At 40.1% G+C, this 20,355-nt stretch overlaps 2 protein-coding genes across 8 annotated transcripts in view; one reads left to right on the forward strand and one right to left on the reverse strand.

The window, feature by feature from the left end:
- Positions 1-454: 454 nt before the first annotated feature.
- RAG2 (recombination activating 2) lies at positions 455-2,062 on the reverse strand. The gene has a single exon (XM_076343400.1). It carries the CDS (start codon positions 2,060-2,062, stop codon positions 455-457), a length of 1,608 nt encoding a protein of 535 aa, XP_076199515.1.
- A 372-nt stretch (positions 2,063-2,434) lies between these two features.
- IFTAP (intraflagellar transport associated protein) overlaps positions 2,435-20,355 on the forward strand; it is a 62,313-nt gene continuing 44,392 nt past the window's right edge. For 4 of the 7 annotated variants that reach the window (XM_076344385.1, XM_076344380.1, XM_076344383.1 and 1 more), the window contains exons 1-2: positions 2,435-2,536; positions 15,489-15,641. In XM_076344385.1, the coding sequence (XP_076200500.1) occupies positions 15,539-15,641 (103 nt within the window). In that variant the 5' untranslated portion in view covers positions 2,435-2,536; positions 15,489-15,538. Of the gene's footprint in view, positions 2,537-2,563; positions 2,646-3,110; positions 3,191-4,314; positions 4,368-15,488; positions 15,642-20,355 lie in introns of those variants that run through there. The other 3 variants (XM_076344381.1, XM_076344382.1, XM_076344384.1) reach the window with 3 other exon arrangements.

A 20,355-nucleotide genomic window follows, 5' to 3' on the forward strand; every position in this document is an offset into this window, starting at 1 on the left:
TTATAAATTAGACCAAATATTTCTAGAACTACTCACTAAGATAAAAAATTAAAATGGGTACTATAATGTTCTTTATGGACAGATGCTAACACCACTGAGTACATGGGATAATATGTATAAGTAGTCTTATACTACTGGCAGTTCCATTAAACTCACTGGGGATAACCGGGGAGTAAGTTATAGCATAAAATACAGCACAGTTACCAGTATCTGGCTGTGTGTTTGCACAGTGCCCTCTATGATGGGGTTCCTATCCGAATATTATAAAAATACACATAAGAGACAAAATAAATTCATGAGCTTTGAAATGTAACTGAAATATTGAGATAATTGAAATCAATTAAATAGAAAGATCTCTTTGAGCTCCAATAACCGATTCTGCTTCAACCATTACTAGCTGTCTTTGACTGTGATTTCAATTCCTCCCAGGTGAATACAAATCAGCAGTGTAAATCTATTCAAACAATCTCCGAAGAAAGGACTTTTTCGTGGGCGTTGTTAACTTCATAGTTGTCTTTTTGCGCAATGGTTTCATGGGTTGCTTTTTCAGGTGCACCACCTTTTTGGGAGTTTGTAGCCCTTTATTGAGGTCAACATGCTCGTTGCAGAAGTACTTGACATTTGCTTCTGAAAGATGTAGGAGCATGCTCTCTGAGAGATCCATACATTGTGCGTGGACCCAGTGGCCAGCCCCGCTGGAACACAGGATCATTGCAGGCTTGTTGAGTTCTGTCGAATAGAAAGGGACCCAGGTGTTAATGTCAATATTGCAACTGGCAGAGCAGGTGATCCAGTAGCCTGTTTCTGATTCATCTTCTTCATCATCTTCATTGTAAGTGTCAGTATCATCAACATCAAAGCTATTGGCTTCAGCACTAAAACAAAACTCTTCCGAATCTTCAAATGGAGTGGAGTCTCCAGGGTCTTCGGTCGATGTCTGACTGCAAGTTTGTGCTGTCAGTTCTTCCTCCTTGTCCTCTTCTGCTCCTTTGCATCTCAAAATGTAGAAGTAGTTTGCATCTGAGATTAACTGTTTGTTGGCCCCTGGAATGCCCAGCAATACAGATCCTTTGCCCATATCACAGCCAAACCACATCCTGCAGTGTTTAATATCTGGTGTCCAGTCCGGGCTTGCCCTTTCAACAATCTCTATCTTATTATCTTCCAGAACTATGGTGTTACACACCAACCGTTTCTGATTGTCAGACTGGTAGCCCCCGACAAGGACAAATTCGGTATCACCAGTTTGAGTCACTATAGCACTTGACACAGATATCCCCCCTGGCAAGATGGTGCAGGTCACGGCTGGGCTGCCCAGTGGGAGATCAACTTTTAGCCTGTACAGGCTGGGGGACCTGGTGTTATTTTGAAGTGAATGGCCTCCCAAAATGTAGATTGTATCATTTCTGGCAACTGAAACGTGGAAAGAAAGTCCATCTTGAAGCTCTGGAAGTATGTATGACGTACAGCATCCAAACTCAAAATCAACGAGAAAGATAGATGGCAAACAGTCAACTACACTGTTCCATTTTTCAGTGGTTCTTTGTGCAAGAGGAGTATATGCTCTCCCTCCAAATATAACGCTCATGCTTTTTCCCCGGCTATGAACTATGTTAATTGTATGCCCATATCTAGCTTCAGGGACATCTCCAGCCAGGTCTTTCTCAACGCATTGGAACGTGATTTTCTTGCTATTTTTGCTTACCAGACTCATAATGTAAATCTTATCAGAAAGGTCATTGTTAGGTGTTTTACCACCATGGATGATATACTGGTACTCATCAGACTCCGCATTGCCTCTGAGCGTGCAAAGAGCAGGGTAGCGGAGAGGGGGGAGGTAACATGAGTCTTTAGAGAAGAAGGCAGGTTTCATTTTGAGCTCATTCTGCTTTGTATCGAGGAGGAAAACACCAGTGGGACAGGATCTCTTTGGCCATCCTTTCTGCCCAAAAAAGAAAACATGCCCATCAAAATTCAGGAGAGAGAAGCCCGGCTGAAGCAAGGACGAATTACTGACGGCTGATACCACCTGCAGTGACATTTCATCTGCTGACTGGGCCATACTGTGGTCAGTATCTGAGAAAAAAACACAAAAGAAACAGATGAAATATGCTTTAGACCCTATGAGAGTTGTTTAACAGTACTTGACTTAATCGTATTAAAGTTGCATTTCATTTCACACTTTGAGACCCAAAAAGAGACCCTTTTCTGCAACTCAAGACATGAATCAAGCAAGAGCTGTGTACCAGTTCCGCGGGATTTTGCACAAACTATGGCCTGTTAGCACGTAAAATCCTAACATCACTGCTTGGGGCTCCCGGGCCGCCCCCCGCAGCTCTGCGCTGGGGCGACCTCCCCGCTCCGGGCCCGGCCGCTCCCACGGAAACGGCGGCCCCGCGGCCTGCTGGGGCCGGTAGTTCTCGCTTGGCGCCTCGGCCCGGCCTGGCCCGGCGCGGCGCGGGGCTGCCTGACCGCCGCTCGGCTCGTCCCTGGGCGTGAGGAAGCGGGAGTGGAGGGGTTAGCGGGCCGGCGGCGGGTGAGTTGGGGCCACGGGGCCGGGGCCGCCAGCGGGCGGGTCTGCTGGCGATGGGATTCGGCTCGGAGGCGCCCGGGGACGGAGGGACCAGCGCCGGGGATGACACAAGGTGGGCTGTGTCCTGCCCGTTTCTCGCCCCGAGGCTGCCGGGGGTGCCGGGCTGTTGCGCTGGAGCCGCCCGGCTGCCGCCGGCCGCCTCAGCAGGCAGCGCGGGATCTGCAGAGATGGGGCGCGGGTGGCACGGCCCCGGCCCCTCGGGGCCTGCCGGGGGGCGGTCACCTGCTTGCGCCTCGTTCCGACCCTGGGCCCGCGCGGCTGAGGGCTCGCCTGCTCCCCTTTACCGGCACCCCGCTTGTGGCAAGGGTGGGGAGCTCCCCTCCCATCCAGGCCCCTGAGCCCGGCCTCTGGCCGGGAACATGCCGTCGTGCTCCACAGTCAGTGAGCTGAAGTGTGTAATGTACACACGCTGAGTGCAAACTTCAGTTGAACATTTTGCAGGTTTACAGGGGAAACATCAAGATTTGTCAAAGACATTTAGGAGCAGTTGATGCCAGCTATATTTCTAACCACGCAGGTATCGCTGAAGCGGCAGAGGTAGAAGCTTGTTGGTGCCGGGGTGAATCTCGCACACTTGTGCTGAACAGCCTGCTCAGGGTAACTGTGTGGCCTGGGAGTCTTACTGCCAGGTGTTTTCATAGTGTGATCAAGTTCTTTATCTTTGATGTTTGCTGTTTGTTCATGCTTTCGTGAGTAGGTGTCAAGGGGTATCTTTTACTTTTTTTACCTGTTCAAAAATCTAAAAGAGTTTATGTAGTCAGCCTGGATAATAACACTGAAGGAGCTTTGGAGAGCACAGACACCAGAGAGGTAAACAACTGCCCGGTTCATTGGCACTGTCCTTTGGTGACAGCAGAGTTGTGCCTTTTAGTAAATGTCCAAGTTCTCTCTCCCAGCCTTTGCCAAATCCTTAGAATTTAAAAATGTGAACTAGCTTTCAAATACAATATTTGGAAAAAAACCCCAACCCCTCTACATTTTAAAATGTGTGACATTTTAAATCTGGGGACTCTGGAACAACGTGTACAGTGAGAGTTACTGTAAAATCATAGGAACGGATGGCACTGACTGCATCAAATTGTCATCAGCGCATGTTCTCATGCACAGTAGGAACTGTTGTACCACATTCCTGTACTGCCTGCCTGCTCCACTTCCTGGTACACAAACTGCTGTGCTAAAATATGGATCTGCCATTAAAAGCTTTCAAAGGTAGATGAGCCTGGTCAGATGTGCTTAGGCCAGAGCACAAAGACAGAGTAGGCATAGCCACTACTGAGTCTATTTTAAAAATAATCCATGGAATCTGTCTTATCTTTTTGCACGTTGTGGAATCATCCAAAGATCATGGTCAAGTTCTGTTCACTCTTCAGCCAGTCCTAATGCCTCTGCCCCGAAAGTGGTAGTTTTTTCTACATTTAGATTCCTTTTCAGAAGTACTGCACTGTAGGTGAAATTCAGTTACGAGTTAATTAAATTAGTGAACCCTGTTCTGAGCATGTCAGTATACACGGCAGGTTTTGTTATTATTTGCGTGAAGAAAGATTTGCCAAGTTATTTACCTTCAGGTGAGATGCTAAACAGGAATCTCTGCTGCTTGTTTCTTATAGCCATTCAAAAATGGTGTTGTTAGAGGAGCTTGCACTAAGTTGGGTTTACTGGGTTAGATTTCCTTTGTCTCTTCTTTCATATTGTGTGGTTACTTAGCTTCTTTGTTTTTACAGGATCTTTAGAAAAGTAATATGTCTTCCATACTGAAGATGCCACAAGCACATCTGTAAGTTAGTGTTCTGTATTTTGTAACAGTAGTGTTCTACATTTGACTGCTGGTTTATATTTGAAGTCTAACGAGTATTAAAAATGGCCAACGATTTAATTGAAATGTTGGCATTCATCTTACATTTTTACATATACTTCAAGAATCTCCAAATATGACAGTTATTAGTATCCACAATGTCACAAACTATTTCCCAAATATCGAGCAGTACTCAGTTCTGAAGAGTACTATCTGAAGAGACTGTTGCAGATACAGAGTGGAGAAAAGACCAATGAAAATTATTAAAAGTGAGATTGATAGACACATAGAACTTACTGGTTAAATAAACACACTTAAACACGCTTCCTCCTTGTCATTCCTTAATATTTCTTGAACTTTACATAAGCAAGCAGTTCAGTAAGTAATGGAGAGAATATTTATCCTAGATTCTCTGACAGAAGTAGCTCCTTAGGCACTTGCTGGAATTGCTTTGGCTTTCCAGGTTGTTTCATGCTAATTATGCTGTGTTAATACAGTGTGGTTGATCTTTGGCTATGCTGACCTCCACCTCTAACTTTCCAACACCACTGATTCCTTTGGGCCAAGGCTCATCTGACCCTGAGCAGCTTCATGGAGCCCAAAAGGTAGAAATCTAACCTTATAACCAAAAAGTTTAGAGTTTTTTTGTGGCTTTATGCTCAAAACCATGTCACTGTGGAGTCGGATTAGCATTAGTGCCAGTGTGGAGGGAAACAGACAAATGCTTTTGTTGTGGTGCAGCACAAGATAGAGGGGAAAAGACACTATGAGAAGTAAAGATGGATAAATAGAGAAAGGTGGAGTTACATAAAAAATTACCAGTTATGGTGACTTGAGTCATGCTTCATCATATTTGGTATTTTTATAAAAGATCAAGCTCCAAGGATTATACAAGTAAGTGAGAATCTCAGCATTACTTTTATAACCCCTGTATTTGAGAAGTGAACTGTAGAGATCTGAGTTAGAAGCTAAGCTAACAGAAAGAAGAAAACTAATATTCTCCCCTATTTTATTTTAAAATCAAACATGATTTTGATCTGGTTTTTTTCAGTTAATAGTTGTTTGCATGGCAAGAAGAGATTACAAGGAATTCAGATTTAGATAGATTTATTGGGAGATTTATTTACAGAAGGACAAATGAAGAGAGAAGGTGCTTTTTAAAAGCACTAGCTAATGTAATTTGAAATGTGCTTAGTATGGAAGTAGATGGACATAGTTACAATTTTGTATGTGGGGTATTATTTCAGAAACTATATTATGCGTTCACTGAGAAGTATAGGATGAATGTGTTTTAGAAACAAGGGGTAGAATTCAGGTGCCTAAGCATCAAGTGACATTTCATATGCCTTTGGATATTCTTCTTGTCTTCTAGCTTCTGCTATGGAAGGCGACAAGTCTCCCATAGGTCCTGTGTCCTAGGTCCTAGTAAATCTAGGGTTTATAAAATGTCACTAGATTACTATGTTTAGATACTGAGTCACTCCCAAACTGTGTTTACTACTTATTGTTGTCTTTGACCCTATGTAGTAATTGTTCACCTATGTGCTGTGCCTGTTACCCGATTAGGCAACAAAAACATTTTAAACAGGATGAATAATCAGTACTGTTGTTTAGTGTGACCTTTCGTATTAATATTTGTCAACATTAAAAAATACCATATTCTTCATAATGTCACATTAATTTGAACACTACCAAATAATGAATGATTTGATCTTATGAACTATAGCAAACCCAAGGCACCTTTCATTTACACAAAGATAAGGTATTTGAACAGCACTGATTGGACACTGAGAGAATGGATTGCAGGATAGCATGGAGTCTTAGTTGGTAAATGCTCATTGCTGACCATTAAATTCTGTCATTAGTTTGCAGTCATTTTTAACTTCACATGAACACAGAGATCTACAGTAGAATTAAATTTATTTTGCAATATTGTATATTATTTTTTTTCTCTGACTGATCTGCAGGCTCTCCCTTTGCAAAATGAAAAAGCATGCCCCTGAAAGCAAGTGCTATTCCCAAATTCTTCACAATCAAAATCATCCAGACACCCACAGAGCTTTGAAGTCCTCCATAAACAGGCTTAAGGAAGGAAATCTTTATATAGTATTTCTCAAAATATTTGCTAAGTGTATCAACCAAGTTTGCTTTGGGCAAAACAATAAGTTAGACGTACCTGGCTGATAGGGGTTTTTTGCGTCCTCCGAAATCTTTCTATGTAATTGGGATTCAAATGTGAGCACTTTGAGAAATCTTCTCTGACAGCACAGGGGGCTTGTGGCATGGAGAGACAGCCTGATAGAGGGGAATCTATCTGCTTAATTTGCAGATGTGCTCCTGAGAACTCAGTCTACTGTGGCTAACTGGCTGTGACCGTTTTTTTTTTTCTTTCCTCTCATCTTCAGATGGCACAACAAGAAACCCACCAGCCTCCAGAAGCTTTAACTCTTTGCAGTAGAACCAGACCAGAGTGACAGTAGATGTCTGTTAGTTAGATTGTAAATGTCTGCAGCATACACTCCTTTACATTTTAATTTTTTACACTGCTAAACCTGTCAAGCTCATGATCTTTTTTGGACTTTTCAGTGCTATTGGAATATAAAAATGTAATCTAAAGTAATTTTTGAGTTAAATGAAAAAATAATTTCAATAGCTAGTAAAAGAAAACAACTCCTGCTGATTGGCGTACTAGTGCTTTCACTGGGAATGCTCTGCTGCAAGTAGGTAGTGACACTGAAACAGCAAAGGAAATGACAAATGCGTGCAACCCAGTGAGTGAAGGCTGACTAAAAGCCCAATTCAAAGTCCACTGAAGTCATTAGGAATGTCTTTTTTCTACTTTAGTGGCCTTCTGATCAGACCTTAAAGGACTAATAAAACTTTGCACCCTTCTGTGGCATTTTTCATCAGTTTCACAGCGCTTTCTCCGACAAAAAATAATTAGACTTTGGGACGTCCTCTGGGAACACATCCTTTCAACAGTGCTGTTGAAGTGCTGGGGCACAGAGGATAAGCCTCTTGCATAACATAGCACACCAAATAAACAGAAAAACCTGGAAAACAATTCACTATTCATAGCTCCCTGCTTTTGTTTTCCTGGCCCTACTTCACCCACTCCTGAGTTACAACATCTGCTGCAAAGTATTTTAGAAATATCTCATCTCCCATTTGAAACTGCTGTGAGAATAGGCGTAGAAAGAGTAGAGGAATTTGATTAGTACAGCAAAGCAAACATACCAAATGTTTGTGAAAATCGTCTTGAAACGTTGAATAACTATAATGCAGATAGGATGTGGTGATGTTTCTCATCTGAAATACAGAAGCTCTAAGGCACTGTGCCCTGTAGCATCCATATTGGCCTATTACTTCTGAAACAAAGATAAAAGTAGACTGTAATACAGAGTTGAATGCTGAAGAATTTAACTTTCCCCAAATTTAAGGCCATTCAGATCACATTTATTTCTATTTTCAGTAGTGCCTAGATGATATTTGACAGCTTCTTATCCAAGTGCTTGACATAGTCTGACCCTTGTTTGAGTCTGTGATCAAAGATCTACTGGCAAAAGAGATACGAATGTTTAAGCGAAGAATCCAGCCCCCAATTATGTCTCATTTAATATTTTACATTAATTTTATTCTCTTCTGCCAGTTGACATGCCTTATCTTTAGAAATTCTTCTTCCAATTACTGTGGCTGAGAAGATGGAGAAATTAAAATTTGTTGGCAACACCATGTCAGTTTTGGATGAGAGCATGGCCTGACCAAGCTGGTTTTCTGTAACTGTCCATGACAACCTGCTTTGGAGGAGCTGCAGCAAGTAGCTTCAGAATAATGTATCTACAAGGCAGGAAAATAATGTTCAGAACTGTCCATGTCATAGCAAGAACATCTAGGATTTGCATCCTGAATTTATTTGGCAGAGAACCCATGCGAAAATGAATAAATAGACTTTTCCGTCACAATTTCTATTTTAATAACATTGACATAGGTAGTATGTTTTCAGCAGATTGCTCACTGTTATAGAAATGCTTTGTTTCACTTGATTTTCTTCTACAATTAATTACTTAAAATAATATGTGGTTTACATCTTCCTTATCCCAAATCATTCCAAATTGCATTGATATATTTCCAGGCTTTTCAGCATATTTTCTGCGAGTAAAACAGTCATTTCTGAGCTGGAACGTAACTGGCTCCCCATAGGTTGCAGTAATGCACTTCAGCTCAGCAGGGAAAGGGAAGGCCGCCTTAGTCATTTGTGTAGGGTTAGCCAGCCAGAATGCAAATATTCTGGATATTTAGCCAGGACCCACAGGCTGAAACCTGTGAAAAAATGGCACAAGGAGCCCAGTGTCCTACAGTCTTCAATTTTCTGTCTCATCTAAAAACATCAGTAAACAGTATTTAACATGCGAGGGACAGGGCTTTATTCGGAGGCCTCATCTAAAATAGCTGATTGAATCCAGCTGTGCTTTAACTGTCAAATCCAGGACAATCGCACTCCAGGGGACAGTGGCTACTACATTTTGGAGGAGTGCTTGGTGCACAGGAAACGTTACCCTTGTCATAGGCCTCTAGGTGGTCTTTAAAGGGAGCAGCGCTCTTGAAGCCATTGGAAATTCATTAAAAAAACCTTCTGTTCATGTACGGGACTGACATAGTAGCACTGAAATCAAACAGGATCAATGTGCTTGCTTGCAATTAAAGCCCTTAGATATATCTCTTAAAAGCTTGTACGAGCTGGGCATGAGAGGCACATGTTTTTGACCATCGCAAAGGTCGGCTCTGAGGCTCAGTAAATGCACTTATGCAAACAGATGCAGCTCCCATCCATGCAAATTGCTGATGCATTAAGTGTGTGCCCTTAAGGCCTCCTGCTGAAGGCAGTGGCAAACATCCAGTTGATTTAAACAAGATTAGCTGCTGTTGCAGATCACATTGAATTGAGTGATGCTGCAAGGAACCTCATCTGAAAGTTTTCGTCCTTTATAATTGAAACTTTTTCTTTTAGTTTGTTCCCATAGTTCAGTTGACCCGCACCTGCTCGTGGCCAGAGCTTGCTGCTGTCGGGTTTGCTCCAGGAGCTCTGCCTCCCCGCAGGTGGTGGGTAGCGGGGAGGAGGAGGGAGAAAAGTAGGGCAGGACAGCAGAGCAGGGAGGGCTTTCTTTTGCAGCTGTAGCTTTGCAGATGACAAGAAGGAAACAGTTGACTGCCTTCTGGAAAGTGGGTAACCTTCCTCTGCTGCCCCACTGGAAACGTTTTACGTCTTTCTCGGGGCAGGAATTCCCAGAATCACTCCTTTCACTTGCTCCACTTTCAAAGTGCCATCCTGGGATGTTTGTTAAGGTAGTGACCATAGCACATAGCTAACAACAAACATTTATTAAGGACAGGCTTGAGTTCGAGCTGTACATGCCTCTCTGCGCCATGGGGACTGATGATCTGCATTCCAGGCTCCAGCTCTAGCAGTAGTGCGGGTATGAGTACCCTGGTAACATCTGCTTTTGCTAGCATGGAGGAAGCACAGCTTTCTGTGCCATTTGTGAGTGGTGTTTCTGATGAGGCTGTACTTTCATGGTTGTATAAACAGCTACAACAGGCTGCCAAAAGGGGCAATCTTGCATCCTTCCCTTGCTCCCACTGCATGTTCCCACCGTCCCCTTGTGCAGACACTCACGATTGTATGGCTGTAACGCAGATCAGAAAACATGTATTTAAAAGAGGACATGCATATTTGCTCAGTTTAGTTTCGGGTTTTATATTGGTAGTTTATTTTGTCTGGTGAAGAGGTGGGCTGGAATGAAAAGCCAAGGGGTGAAGAGGGAAAGAGGGTGGTGGTGGCCTTTTTGGGAGCAGCCAGCACTTAGATAGGCTTAAATTGATTCTGACTGCAGTTGTCTGATACAGGCTTTTTCCTTTTCCAAAGGTACTACCTCATTCTTTATTGCTGTAATAATATTGTACCAAATCCATACTCCTCTAGAGTCTCCTTGACTCACTAATGTCGTAAACGGTAGTAAGACAGCAAGGAGTGGAAATCAGATACTTTTTCGCCAAAAATCCCTGCTCTTCAGATTGAGTTTACTTTAGTAAATATATGACCTAGGTCACTCATTTTGTGTGTAATTAAACCAGCTTCCTTGAGCAAGCTTTACACAAATATATGGGCACATCTATTACATGGGGTGACTTCTATGGTACTGCTGTCTAGAGGGCAGATGGGGATGTTACGGTTTTTTGTAAGAGACAGCATGCTGTTACGTAGCTTCTGGAACAGGTTGGAGAGCAGACTAATGTCCTGAATCACAGTGTGCTTTCTCATCGTTCTTAGGATGCAGTAACCAGCTCTGGTTCTGTACTTGGTCCCTTGACAACTTACTGCACACTTAAGACTTGCCTGTATGCCTGCAGTATTACCTAACTACATGAGCGGTCAACCTGCAACCTGCATTGTCTTTACTAGCCTGCCCCATCACTAGTGACAGCTTTTATGTTGCTGAACTAGCCAGGCCAAGAGATTCCCCATAATCAAGGTCTTTAGTGCAGACTGACATGTAAAACCTTTATGGATGAGAGGTGTTCTAGAAATGCTTGTTGCTTAGTTCTGTATTGTGGGTTGTAAGAGGCTAGGATTGCTTTTATGAGAGGTTAGTTAGATCTGAAGTATTAAAGACCCCTTTGAAAAAAGTTAGTTGTGACAGGTGTAGTTACTGTGCTAGCTCTGTAGCGAAAAAAGATCAGGCATTGTCCAGTGGTAACAGAGTATAAGACGTAAAAATCATGTATTTGTGTTCAGTCTGATTTGTGCAGACATAGGTTATAAAATCTTGCGAACGAGTGTATCTAGTGATGTTTTCCATGAACCTATGAGTGATCTATAGATACACATTTCTGAATATCCCTGTTTTTATTGAGAATGACTTTTGGGAGAGCAAGTTCAGAGTGTGGAAACCTGACTTTAACCTATGTCAGAAACACTAGGGAAGTATTTTTTTTCCAGAAAAATAAAATTATGTAAGGCTTTAGTGAGTTTGTAGAGAGGATTATCTTATTGCTCTTTCCATTTAAAAATTCAGAATCTTCATTTTTCTTTCATTGCCTATATGATATTTAAAAGAAACATAAAGCACTCAAAAATGCAGCATAAAACAGCAAGCCTATATTCCACCACATTTTTTATTGTTTAATAGAACAAATAACTGTGTAATTGAAATCATGCTAATACTCACTTGACCTGCCTCTGTGATTCAATGCAGAGATTTCTGGTTTGGCTTAAACTGCTGGGAAGAAGACTTTTATTTTGAGAAATAAAATTGATTTTGCACAATCTGCTGATGATCAGCAAGGCTTAATGAATGATCACCTCAAGAAACCTCATTAGAGTAATTTGGATGGATGAGCAGGAGTGAAATGCAAAAAGAAGGAAGTATAGTTGCTGCTTGAATGCACCACTTACTGATATTTGACTCTAAAACTATCCAGAGCCAGCACGGGGGAAGGATCAGATATCCTTCCCTTACTTTCCTTGAAACCTCCAAGTTAATTTGATGCCTTTTGGAAAAAAGAAGATAAGTTTTTGATTTCAGTAGTAGTTACTCTCTAGCGGAACAATGCAGTCATTTCATTTGTAGAGGTGTAATTGTATCCAGTTCATAAATTGTGGGTGATTCCAATCCATTATTGTACATTCTTTTCTTTTTTCATGACAGTTCAAAGAAATCATTGCCTTGAGGCTGTGAGTTGGATGATTGCTGAAGCCTTTTACTTATGTAGAATCTACCGGTTAGCTCCTTAGCAAAGGTGAGAGTCTTCTGGTCAGCCTGGTTTCAGCTGTTCACATCACAAAACTTCTCTGCAGCTGACACAGTATGGTATTCATTTAAGAGAGACTCAGGAATAAAGTAGGTGGGAAGCAGCAGAAAACCAAAGTGGAATGAAAATGAAAAATACAAAAACCTTGATACGTTGAGATACGTTTCTGAACACCTCTATTGTACCATCCATCCTAACCATATGTTCAGTTTCAGGGATAGTAGATGTTCTCCAAATACCATCCTCTGTGCTTGCTTTCATTTAGGGTGATGCAATAGCACCCTGCAGTTCTTCAAAATAATTGAAAACGGGGGGACAGGTAATTCTAGCTGCCAGTCTCTCCTCTCTATTGTTTGAATGAATGGCTGTTCTTCTGACAGAACCTAGGCTTTTATTAGGACCTAGCTGGTTTTTCCTCTCCATGAGGAGATGATTCTGTAGATGTAAAAAACAGCTGTGCAAGGGAAGATTAGGTCTGTGTTGGACTATCACCTCTGTAGTCCATTTTGCATTTTATTTCTTGCTTTAGATTTTTGAAGCAAAACTGTGAAGTTCTTATAAAAAGCAATGGAGGATGGATGCCAAAATGACAAATAGGGTTTTCTCCTCTCTTCTTCAGTTTAGGATTTATTAAAATATGAATAATTTAGTGAACTCATGTTCCAAAATATATTCTTTGGGTTTTTTTCAGAAGAAAAAATAAGGAAATGTGGCCTATGAATTACAAGTTATTTTATTTTCTTAACCCAAGTTGAATACTTTTGACAATTGATAGCAGATCTCATATACTAATGCCAGGAATAACTATATTGGCTATAGGAGAGCTACTCTGGATTTACTGCTTTGACTTGGGTAAAAATTCAGTCCATTTTCTGGTAAAAAAAGCTGTTAGTCTTGAGAAAGTAATCTTTCCCCATGCTTGGAATATCCAGGGAATTTTCTCTGCTGGTTTTTTTTTTAAAGTAATACTGTTTTGATGATCCTTCTCCCAATGCATACATATTGAAGTGCATGCTAGATGAAAATATGTAGGCTCAGTGAAATATATGTTTAAAACCTTTAGGGATAACTTCCTAATCTCCATACGTCAGGAGATCTCGGGTATTAAACGTTAGATTATATTCTAACAGCATCCAGTGCTTGCTTTTTCATGAGGTTGATGTTCAGGATTTTGCAATCATAGTTTGGCTAAAACTTTGTCAAGTTGAATTCAGCACTGTGTTTCCTAGCTAACTGTAATGAGTCAAAACCTGGTGTTTATCCAATGTCTTGTTGCGCTATTGCTCCTCTACAGCTTAACCAGTAGAGAATGTTAAAATCTGAAGTTTCCAAAGTTCTGTAGGAAGTAGAGGCTGCTTAGCAGAGTAAGAATTGAGCTATAGCATTTTGCTAACACCTGGTCTGGATGCTTACTCTCAGGCTGATGACCCGGTGGCTGTAGAACATGGCATTCATGGAGAAAGCTGCCATTCAGCTTGGTTAAGGATACAAGTGTTCCCTCGAATTGCTTATCAATTTTCTAGCTTCCTAGAGCATTTTAGAGTAAGGGAATCTAAGCTTTATTGCCAGCCATCCTCTGATTTGTTTATAACTCATTTAAACTCTTGGTGACTCAGTTTTTTCATCTGTTATTTGGAATAATATTTGTTTGCTCTTCCTTATGGGACTATTGTGAAGTTTATTTCATTAGTGTTTATAAAGGACTTGGGAGATCCTAGACGCCACATGCCAAAGAAAAACAAAATGTTGTTATTACCATTTTCTTGATTAAATATATGTATTTTTTTTTCTTTGACACTAGCCTTACAAATCACTGCAGTCTTTCATTATAATGAAATTTGCCTCAAATAATGACTGTAATAACTGAACAATAATAAGGAATAGAAGGCATTGCTTCCCTCTGAAACCACTATAATTTGCATAAACCACTCTGAGAGTCTGGTAAATTATATTCTGTTTGGTCAGTCCACAGAAAGATTAATACTGGTTTGTTTTTTGTAAAACATTAGAAAACTTACACTTTAGGTCATGTGGGTGTGCATGTGTTTTTATATCTTCAGAACATTAGTCTTCTTTACAAGCTGGCAATCCAACAAAAGAGAGTTTGACATTAGAAATCATGCTTTGTTTTCCTGCTGGGCTCTGAACAATTCTTGTTTGATCTTATTTAACTTTGAAATCAAGCTGGCAGCCTTTCCTTAGTGTAGTTGATTTGAAGTTTTGCTGAAGAATTAAGCTTTCATTCCCAAAAGACAGTTCTTAATGCTGTGGTAAATCAAGAGAAGAAACATGGGAACACATGAAAATCGAGCACCTAGTGTATGATGCATTCTTGCATCTTTATCACATTTATGTATGCAAACTGGTCATTTACATTTTTTAGTTAAGTTGCCACCGTGTGAGACAATGTGCCAGTTATGTGTGTCCATGTCCTCACCTGTGTTTTTCTGCTTCTAGTAGTCTGGTCCTATGTGTATAAAAAATTAATAATATTATTAACTATTTAGCATCACACAGGTGTTAAAATGCATGTACACAGCTTTTATAAGTGAGGGACAATGTTAACTTCAGCGTACTTCACCGAGAGCTGTTTCAGGGCCATTACTTCCCTTAGGGTGTGGTAAGGTGATGAAGATGGGCTGGAAAGCTGTTGCTGTGTGACTGAAGAGTCGAGCTTTCAAGTCCAGAAAAGCCTCTATGGGGTTCCTTCAGCTCTCAGCATTTGTTCACTTCTCGAGAGTGGTCCTTGCCTTCCTATGTGGCTGCTCAGTTCCATCATACCCTCCCTGTCCTGTGTGCTGTCTCAGCATACACACACATCTCATCATAATTTAACATGCCCTCCAAAATCTGGGTTTAGTGGCTTTGATGGTACAGTGAGCAGTGCACCTGCAGAATGATGGATTCAGTCCAGGTTTTGAAAGTACAGGTGTCCCAGTTGTTAAATCCAACACGCTAGTGAGTGGTGTCACTGTTTCTGCAAAGAAGGCAGGGGTTATAAGACTAAACAACTTAAAAGAGGGGGAATGAACACCACTGAGAGAGGTTGGCATTTCTGTGGCCCATATTACCCGAGGACATAGATGATCACAGTCTGTCCCTTTGCACTTAAAATTACTATGTCCACTTGCATTTTGGGGGAAATGTTGTGTAAACTCCCACTGACAAGATCAGAACTTCACAAGGAGAGAAGAAAAATTTGACATTCTGCTGCTCATCTATGTGAATTAGGGACTCTTCAGTTAATTTGTTTTCTGCCTACAGATACATATGGCTCTTTTATTTCTATTGCAGAAGCAGTCTACTAAAGCAGATATACCTGTTCAGCTGTCAAGGTGTGGATCATGGGAGAACAACTGTTAAAGAACAGCATCCTTGATCAATTTATTAATAGCCATGAGCAGTCGTATGAAGAGTTTCTAAATACATTCACTTATCTTTTGAAAGGTATGTAACTTCCCAAATCTCCCATTAGAAGTTGCAGCCAGAAGGGAAGGTAAAAAGAGAAGCAATAGCGTTTAGTGTTGTTCTGCTACTTACTTGCTTTGTGACCTTAGGCAAATCCTTGTGATGCTTTTGTTTCTCCTATCAGCAGTGGGATCCCTAAGGACAACTTTCCTTAGCTTTGTTCACAGACTGCTAGGGTAGGTCTCTACAGGTGTTTAACCAGGTTTTGCTCGCTTTAGGGAGGTGGGGGAGCATGCACTAGAAGGATAGGCTTTTCCTAAGTACGTCCTGCATTGTTTTGCTAGAGAAGTTTCCATAAAAGAAGAGCCTAAGGAAAGTACTTAATAGCACGAGATGGCCTAAGATTAGGGGTGTGCAATTTGGATACTTTCACAGATTTACTAACACTGGCTTGCTGTGCTATGCTGTCGTGTGCGCCAAGCTAATAAATAACTTGGTTGAAGACACACCAAGACATCAGATTAGGATGATTAGGCTGAAAAGATCTCATGCTCTGCAGATGAAATCAAAGGTGGGGCTTAACGTTGATCTGAACATTGCTGAATTACAGGCAGTTCAGATCTGCACCCAAATTCTGTAGCTCAGGTTCACTTCTTTTGGCCATGTTAAGTCAGGGACAATAAAAATAAATGTGAGCTACATATTACTCACTTACAATTCTCTTTACCACAGCTTTGCACTAAAAATGATGTCCTCATTGTATTGCAGAAGCACTGTATTTTTCAATTACAGCATGTGGCATGCTCCATTGATTGGCACTCAGAAGTCTGTCCTGTCCTTGTCCTTCAGGCAGAACTAAGTGTCAGTCACAGGCACTGAGCAGAAAACCAGTGGGGGAGTCGAAGCTGCCATAGAAATGATCTTGTGGCAACCTTCTGTCTCCTCCCAATAAAAAATAGAAGAGAAAGGAGACACTGGGGGATGAGATAAGAGGATTGAAAATTAGGTTCTGGTCTTCTTTATGTACGATTGATACACTGGGGATAGCTCCTATCTTAGAAGGATGCTGCATATCATGATGCTACTTGCAAAAAGCCTCAGCGTGTATTTCAGTCACTTTTATTGTCACTATAGCATCTGCCACTAAAACTGTATAAAAGGTAGAGCTTTAGCTGAATCAAATGCTTAGAAATGTAGTTTCCTATGCTGGTATAAACAAAACAGCTCAGCTTGTTTTCCTCCCACCTTCGTTTTCCTTTAAAAAATACCCAAAGGTGCTGGTTTGCATTATAAACTAATGACCTGCAAAAATTCCACTTAAAGCACAAGGCATTTTAGCATCAGAACAGTGCAAATACTTTATAAAATATCACATTCTTAGTTTCTTAATTTTGCATTTGAAAAATAGCCACTTGGCTTTAATTTTTTTTTAAAAAAGCAACTGTGATAACTTAATAAGACTATCTGCTAATAGGCTCCAGAAATTTTTACTTTTATGTATGAGTTCAGATATTTACTGTGGGGGTATATTTGTGGTTACTGTCAAGTAAAATCTGACCATTTTCAGATTACCTTTCTGAATTTGGCCTGATAATGGTGTTGATTCACACACTAAATCTTTGTACAATGAGCATTAATGTCAGAATTTGCAGTCCTGCTAATTAGATATGGAGGTAGCTATTTGTGTACACAAATAACCAAGCCCATTCAGTTGTGTATGTAAATATATAGGAGCTCTTAAAAAAAAATTCCTTGAAAAACATCACCATCTGATAGATTTTTGACTGTCATAACATTGGAAACAGACATATAACTAATGGGATTGGATCCCACTGATTTCACAGGGTACCATATTTATATAAGGTGATTTTCATTTGTGCATGAATTTGTACTAGCTCTCTAGTTGGGATTGCAAGGATATTTTCACAAGGTGTTTCTACATTATTCTTGAAAGCATCTCATAAGAATCTGATTTCCTAACTAATGTTTCATTTTTCTTCATTAGTTAAATTTACGCACAGTGAAATTGAAAAGAATATACCTTGAGTACAAAAACCCAAGCATCCTTGACTGTTCTAGCCTATCTAAAAAGAACCCTTTGAGGCTATAAATGTTAGCCTGGAGTAACCCCCTGTGAGCACATTAGGGTCTTCTGCTGACAGAATAGTTCCATTCTTGTAAATATGGGAAACAGTATTAATGAATTTTTTCATTCCTGACTTTCATTGGCTTTTTAAGGATTGATAATACCCTAATCAAGAAAATTGCATTTTTAGAATGTTGTCTTTTTATATCTGAATGTGTGATATTACCTTTGGCTACTCTATAAAGTAAGAATAGAGATACTGTTCTTCCTTGCGTTATTTGAAAAGATACTCTCTAAGCTCAAGTAGAACAAGATTTGGAGTCAAAATAAGGTCCTTCTAAATTCTGTGCAATTCATTTAGCGATATGTGTATGGTTTATATAGCACACAGATACGTTATAACTTAGTTGGACCATAAAATTATATCTTTGATATAGGAATTTAATCTTCCTGATTTTAGTATTCCTAAAAAAACAATGATTCTGTTTTTTAAAGTGTGCTTGCTGCTGTGACAGAATGAGAGTTCATAAACTAATTGACAAGTAAATCCTATAGTAAGGCTTTTACCTCACTTCTACCAGATCTGATGGGACACGGATAAACATACTTAAATGTCATTTTAAAACTCTGAGCTCAGCATTTAAAACATATATACTCCAACAGAACATGGCCTATATATCTTAAATGCATAATATTTAAAAAGTATGGGAGCGCTCCCTCCATAATTGGAAAATTTTTTAACCCTTTTTATTGATTCTGTAATGGATGGACACTTCAGGGCTAGGTTAAGATTCTAGTAAGCCTTAGTTTTCCTACGTACAGCATCCGAAGTGTGTTTTTTGTCAAAAGGATAATATTAACAAAATTAATAGATAGGTGAAAGGGCTGGTGAACCCATGGGAATATAATTCAGTAATTAGAGCACGGGTCCAGAAAGATTAAATTTTACATGCTTGCTGTAAATCTTTGCAGAAGTTTTTGGCATCTGGAAAAAAAATGACCACCTCTTGTGCAAATCCAAAGCAAAGATTTGAGCAAAGTAAGAGGAATCATTTTATTAGTCATCTATTTTAATACAGTCATTTGTGCTGCTCTTAGAATCACTGAACCCCCTTATGCTTATGCCAAGTTACATATTTAGTTTTGTTAGTTTGCTCTTTAGCTTTGAGTATGAAAACAATCTGATAATAAAACAGCTAACTGGCATTTGCTTTGAGGTTGTACAACTCTACTATGTTTTTTAAGTCCAAAGAAAAATCTTAAGAGTGATTTCTTGACTGTGCAGTTGAAGAAGCCTCATAACAGCTGGATTTACAAAGGAATTGATGACACAGATTTCTGTAGATGTGGTCAATGAGTGGTCTCTTGAGAACTAACACTTCCTAGAAGAACTTTGGACAAGATCTTGTGGAAATAGACCCAATCCCTGCTTTTTAAAAAAAGTGCCACACAGGGCAAGAGGCTCTTTCAAATCTTAGGAGGAGTGTTTGAAATCTGGTGGAGAGAACTATGATGTCCAAAATTAGAAGGCAGCATCTGCTCATTTTTCTAAACTCAGAGAAAGATTGGGAAATTCACTGGAGCATAAAATATCTCTTTTGACTTTCTAGAAAAAAGACAGAAAAAACAAAAAAAAAGGTCCAAGCTTCAAATTTTTCATCTAGATTTTAAATTACTCCTCTCCTACTTCTAAAAATATGGGATCCTGGATCAGTCAGCTGCACAGAGAAATGCTGCCATGAATAAAGTTCTTATCCAAACCCAAGTTTAGATTCATATTTTTTCCATGGTCCTGGACATTTGACCACTGGGATTAAATTCAGTCCATTCCTGCTGTTAATTTTGCACTATTTCATATACCTCACACTGCCTGGCAGCGCGCTGAAGTCTGAGGACTTTGAGCAGACCCATCTCTAAGCAAACTGAACCTTGGATATATACTTCGTAGCCTCAGTGCTGTTGTTTTGATGCTTCTGTGCCGAGCAAGCTGTCAAGTGGAGGAAGTTGGAAAGTGGCTGACCACTTCTCTGCTTCCAGGTGGCATGGCAGAGCCATATTCTGCGTTGTGATCAGATTAATTTAATTCCCCAGTGAAAGCTGAGCTATGTATTTAGTTCACAGTCCATTTGATGGTAGCTGTCTGCTTCCTTTTTTCGTTAATCATGTTTAGGAAGAACAACCACCTTAGACTTCCTACATAAGTGTCAGTGGAGGCACTTTACAAATGTCAGTCTTAACAGCAGAAAACATAGCAGAAAAATGTATAAGAAATGACAGTAAATTCACTTTAGTTTTAAAAATGGACCAGTAGGACAATGCTAACCCCAAGAGAAGTTTACAGCCTTCTTCCTATGAGTGGATTTGGCAATAAAAGCAACTAGGCAGTTCAATGAAACTAACTAAATTAATCTGTCATCCACAGGGAACTTAAACAGGGCATGAAATAGGGAAACAGCGTCAATTCCGAGCTTTTTATTGATGTGTTGTGCTGGATCATTGGAAAGAATTGGTTGGGAGAAAAAATTTGCAATTTTCTATTGATCATAAATTTGGTAGCTATCTCTATGTAACCTTCATTCAATACAGTATAAAATAAAATATCATACAGAGCCCCTAAATGTAGAAAAAACCCAGACATAGGGATACAAACAGAATAGATTATTTTTG

The sequence above is a fragment of the Aptenodytes patagonicus genome, chromosome 7 (genome assembly GCF_965638725.1).
Source record: "Aptenodytes patagonicus chromosome 7, bAptPat1.pri.cur, whole genome shotgun sequence".
In the NCBI taxonomy this organism is placed as follows: domain Eukaryota; kingdom Metazoa; phylum Chordata; class Aves; order Sphenisciformes; family Spheniscidae; genus Aptenodytes; species Aptenodytes patagonicus.